The sequence below is a fragment of the Orcinus orca genome, chromosome 13 (genome assembly GCF_937001465.1).
Source record: "Orcinus orca chromosome 13, mOrcOrc1.1, whole genome shotgun sequence".
Classification (NCBI taxonomy): domain Eukaryota; kingdom Metazoa; phylum Chordata; class Mammalia; order Artiodactyla; family Delphinidae; genus Orcinus; species Orcinus orca.
The window spans coordinates 15672302-15677626 of record NC_064571.1 but is presented as its reverse complement, the minus strand read 5'-3'; the positions used below and the strand labels follow the sequence as shown (position 1 = coordinate 15677626).

Genomic DNA, 5325 nt, shown 5'->3' with positions numbered 1-5325 from the left:
CAACAGGAGAGGCCCAAAACATTACATACACCCAAGACAACAGCCAAAGGAGAGAAAGCACAATGTTCTCTGGAATCTCCTGCTCAAGAGCAGAAACTCTTAAGGAGACCTCTCCTTTTGGTTACTGGCCAGAACTGGATTACAAGCCCATCCTAAACAAATCACAGAGTAAGAGACTAAAACCACCAAGTTTTAATCAGAATTGACCCAGAGTCATGTGGATATCTGAACTTAAATCATGGTTCTATTTGGGAAAATAAAAAGAATTGGGGAATAAATAGTCAAAGGAAACCAACAATTTCGGCTACAGAGAATACTCCTAGAAAAGGTTACTTTCTAGTGGGTATTTCTGCTCTTATCCCTTTTCCTTCCCCCTGTTGGCCATAGGCAAAAGCCCAGATGAAGTAGGTCCTGCGGTTGACTGAGGTAGTGAGCTAACCAAAACTTCAGAGGACCTGAATGCAGAGCCAAAGAGAATTATTTTTGTTGTTGTTTATATACCTGAATAAGCAACAGACCAAGCCACTTTCATAAACCTTTTGGAGTAAGCAATTTTGAAAAGTGACCCATTTTCTTTAAAACTTAGTGGTGTATTAGCCAAAGATACAACTTGCATCATCAATGACTTAGCCAGGGTTTTTGCGGTCTGCTCACAGCACTGTGATATCTGACACTCTTCAGCTGATAAGAATCCCATCAGAAATTTTAACCATACTTTTCTTTTTGGTCCTTGTAGCCCCACACCTTTAATGACTCCCTAGATTTGGAGGATAGAATCCAATCTTCAGAGTTCAGTTCCTCCTTCTCAAGAAGAACTGCTCATTCCTATGTCAGGGAGAGTACAAAGCCACATGACAGCTAAGACCCATCTTCCTAGATCAATCGCTCTCAATTTGACCACTCATCAGAAACATCTGCACAGATCTAGCAAAAATATGCCAGAGTCCATATCTCTAAAATTCTAATTCAGTAGAACAGAGGTTTACTAATTCAGTAAACCACAGGATTGAGGCAATGTTATATTTTCACTTATTAAAGCAAACATGGCTATTGTATGGAGGACAGTACAAAAATGCATATATATATATATATATATATATATTTTTTTTTTTTTTTTTGCAGTACGCGGGCCTCTCACTGCTGTGGCCTCTCCCGTTGCGGAGCACAGGCTCCGGACGTGAAGGCTCAGCGACCATGTCTCACAGGTCCAGCTGCTCCACGGCATGTGGGATCCTCCCGGACCGGGGCACAAACCCGCGTCCCCTGCATTGTCAGGCGGACTCTCAACTACTGCGCCACCACGGGAGCCCAAAAATGCATATATTTTTAAAGTAAAAGTATGATTATTACAAAAATGTGTGTTGAATTTTCTATCAGAATTTTCTATAGCTACTTCAGGCTATTTCTCTGAAGATATTCACTACCTCTTACTGGCCATTAGAAGATATTTAAGAAAAAGTTTGAAATACTTCCCAGGTTAGGAATAATGCTTCTCCTCAGAAACCATGGCAGGTGGAAGAGAGTTTTATGATGACTGTATGCAAAATTCATTACGCAGTCAGTGCTTAATAAGCCTGAACTTTCAGTCTTAAGATGGTACAGATGTTTTTTATGGTTTAATAAAAATCGCTTCTTCAAGTTTACATTATCAAGTTGCAATATTACACTCTTCTGTCTTCTTGACCTTTCTGCAGCTGGTTCACTGTTTGTCCTTAAAACTCCTCACTCCACTTATCCTGAATAAGTAGGGATGCTGTGTCGTAATCCACAATCAATCCACATAAATAAAACAATTCAGCACAGATGTGACCTGAATATACATTTAGAGTCTGCTAATTGTGCAAAGCGGTGGCACAAGGTTTCAAGGTCAAACAAACCAGCAATGAAATTGCTCTGTGGAAAAACACAGAGGGGTCAATGCTGCTGTTTATTATTAAAATTGTTCTTTTGCAAAGTTGTAGAGAGTTCTCCACTCTGCAGACATTTCATAACCCATACCAACTGCTTTTTCCTCAGGTAGCAATGAGAGTAGGTTTAAAAAGAAAGGCTTTCTTTCATGTGTTTGTTGGCAGTCTGTATATCTTCTTTGGAGAAATGTCTATACATTAGGTCTTCTGCCCATTTTTGGATTGGGTTGTTTGTTTTTTTGTTATTAAGCTGCATGAGCTGCTTATAAATTTTGGAGATTAATCCTTTGTCAGTTGCTTCATTTGCAAATATTTTCTCCCATTCTGAGGGTTGTCTTTTGGTCTTCTTTATGGTTTCCTTTGCTGCGCAAAAGCTTTTAAGTTTCATTAGGTCCCATTTGTTTACTTTTGTTTTTATTTCCATTTCTCTAGGAGGTGGGTCAAAAAGGACCTTGCTGTGATTTATGTCATAGAGTGTTCTGCCTATGTTTTCCTCTAAGAGTTTGATAGTTTCTGGCCTTACATTTAGGTCTTTAATCCATTTTGAGCTTATTTTTGTGTATGGTGTTAGGGAGTGATCTAATCTCATACTTTTACATGTAGCTGTCCAGTTTTCCCAGCACCACTTATTGAATAGGCTGTCCTTTCTCCACTGTACATTTCTGCCTCCTTTGTCAAAGATAAGGTGACCGTATGTGCATGGGTTTATCTCTGGGCTTTCTATCCTGTTCCATTGATCTATCTTTCTGTTTTTGTGCCAGTACCATACTGTCTTGATTACTGTAGCTTTGTAGTATAGTCTGAAGTCAGGAAGCCTGATTCCTCCAGCTCCATTTTTCGTTCTCAAGATTGCTTTGGCTATTCGGGGTCTTTTGAATGCTCAACATCACTAATCATTAGAGAAATGCAAATCAAAACTACAATGAGATATCATCTCACACCAGTCAGAATGGCCATCATCAAAAAATCTAGAAACAATAAATGCTGGAGAGGGTGTGGAGAAAAGGGAACCCTCTTACACTGTTGGTGGGACTGTAAATTGATACAGCCACTGTGGAGAACAGTATGGAGGTTCCTTAAAAAGCTACAAATAGAACTACCATATGACCCAGCAATCCCACTACTGGGCATATACCCTGAGAAAACCATAATTCAAAAAGAGTCATGTACCAAAATGTTCATTGCAGCTCTATTTACAATAGCCCAGAGATGGAAACAACCTAAGTGTCCATCATCGGATGAATGGATAAAGAAGATGTGGCACATATATACAATGGAATATTACTCAGCCATAAAAAGAGACGAAATTGAGCTATTTGTAATGAGGTAGATAGACCTAGAGTCTGTCATACAGAGTGAAGTAAGTCAGAAAGAGAGAGACAAATACTGTATGCTAACACATATATATGGAATTTAAGGAAAAAAAAATGTCATGAAAAACTTAGGGGTGAAACAGGAATAAAGACACAGACTTACTAGAGAATGGACTTGAGGCTATGGGGAGGGGGAAGGGTAAACGGTGACAAAGCGATAAAGAGGCATGGACATATATACACTACCAAACGTAAGGTAGATAGCTAGTGGGAAGCGGCCGCATAGCACAGGGAGATCAGCTTGGTGCTTTGTGACCGCCTGGAGGGGTGGGATAGGGAGGGTGGGAGGGAGGGAGACGCAAGCGGGAAGAGATATGGGAACATATGTATATACATAACGGATTCATTTTGTTGTGAAGCTGAAACTAACATACCATTGTAAAGCAATTATACTCCAATAAAGATGTTTAAAAAAAAAAAAAGAAAGGCTTAATTGCTACAAAACCACAAAAAGGTAAACTCAGTCTAGTCTAAACCCTCCTAGAGACAGAGAAATAGAAAGAACATAGACTTTGAATTTGAGTGAAGTTTGAAATCTGGTTTAACTCCTTATTAGGATAGATTCTTGAGCACTTTAACTTAAACTATAATGTCTCTTCTTTGTGATATGGGTCAAAAACTAGTATTTTATTCTGATTTACAATAAGAAGCAGAATTAGCACAGCCTGCTGGCTCCTTTTCCTAAGATCAATGGTACGTGGGGGAACTATTGAAACTTAGAAACCTGAGGAATAAAAGAGACAACTGTGGCAAGCACTTGGAGAGAGGGAGAGCTGTTTGAAATATTGCGTAGATAGGAGATGGGGTCCAGCCAGTGGGATCAGGAAGGCTAAATTAGGAAAAGCCCCTTTCCATCCCTGACGCTGCCGAGGTCGCACGCGCGAGGCTCCTCTGCCGCCGCCAAGATGCGCTACGTTGCCTCCTACCTGCTGGCCGCTCTTGGGGGCAATACCTCCCCCAGCGCCAAGGACATCCAGAAGATCCTGGACAGCGTGCGCATCGAGGCGGACGACGACCGGCTCAACAAGGTCATCAGTGAGCTGAACGGCAAGAACATTGAGGACGTCATTGCCCAGGGTATTCACAAGCTGGTCAGCATGCCCGCTGGCGGGGCTGTGGTCGTCTCTGCTGCCCCAGGAGCTGCAGCTCTTGCTGCGGGTTCTGCCCCAGCAGCAGCAGAGGAGGAGAAGAAGGAGGAAGGAGTCAGATGACGACATGGGATTTGACTCGTTTGACTAGAGTCCTGCTCCCCTGCAAATAAACCCCTTTTTATGTAAAACAAAAAAAAAAAAAAAAGGAGGAAAAAAAAATAGGAAAAGCCCTTTGAGTCCAGCTGTTGCCTTGAGACCATCAATGCCCACTCCTTAAAACTCAGCATGGCTGCACAGAAGCTCTCAGAGAGGAGCAGTGAAAAGTAGCCCAGGTATTCAGTCCCCTGCCCCTTCCTTCTCAAACCTCAGTGGGGAAAGTCTCCTCCCCAACATAGGGGTGAGGAGAAGCAGCCGAGAATAAAATACTCACTGAAGAGCTGTTCAGTGCAGAGGAAGAGTGATGACCTGTGCTTTTCTGTAGTTCTTCACATGAAAGCTCTCCCTCTTCTCCTTTGAACTCACCTGGATTGTTACAAAAAAGGGTTCTGATGTTCATCCCTTTATCTTAACAAGGACCTTGACAACAAAGAAGTACAACCACTTCAGAAGAAAACAGTGATGTAAGCTCCAGAGATCAGCTGTACAGCACAGTGCCTACAATTCATAGTAAGGCATTCTGTACCCCAATATTCATTAACTGTAGATCTCACGTTAAGTATTCTTACCAAAAAAGGGGGTGGGGTGGGGATACAAGGAAGCTTTTGGAGGTGATGGATAGGTTTATTCCCTTGATTGTGGTGGTGGTACTGTGAGTGTATTCATCTGTCCAAACCCACCAAATTGTATAAATTAATTATGTGCAGTTTTTTGTATACCAGTTATACCTCAATAAAGCTGAAAAAACAAAAGAAACAATGAACTATATAATAGATACCATCACAGGCAGAGATATTA

General features: G+C 41.4%; 1 protein-coding gene across 1 annotated transcript; it reads left to right on the top strand.

The window, feature by feature from the left end:
- The first annotated feature begins 4132 nt into the window (after positions 1-4132).
- LOC101272259 (60S acidic ribosomal protein P2-like) lies at positions 4133-4491 on the top strand. Its single transcript, XM_033431407.2, has one exon. The coding sequence runs from the start codon at positions 4186-4188 to the stop codon at positions 4489-4491; it is 306 nt and encodes a 101-aa protein (XP_033287298.1). The 5' UTR covers positions 4133-4185.
- The last annotated feature ends 834 nt before the right edge of the window (positions 4492-5325 follow it).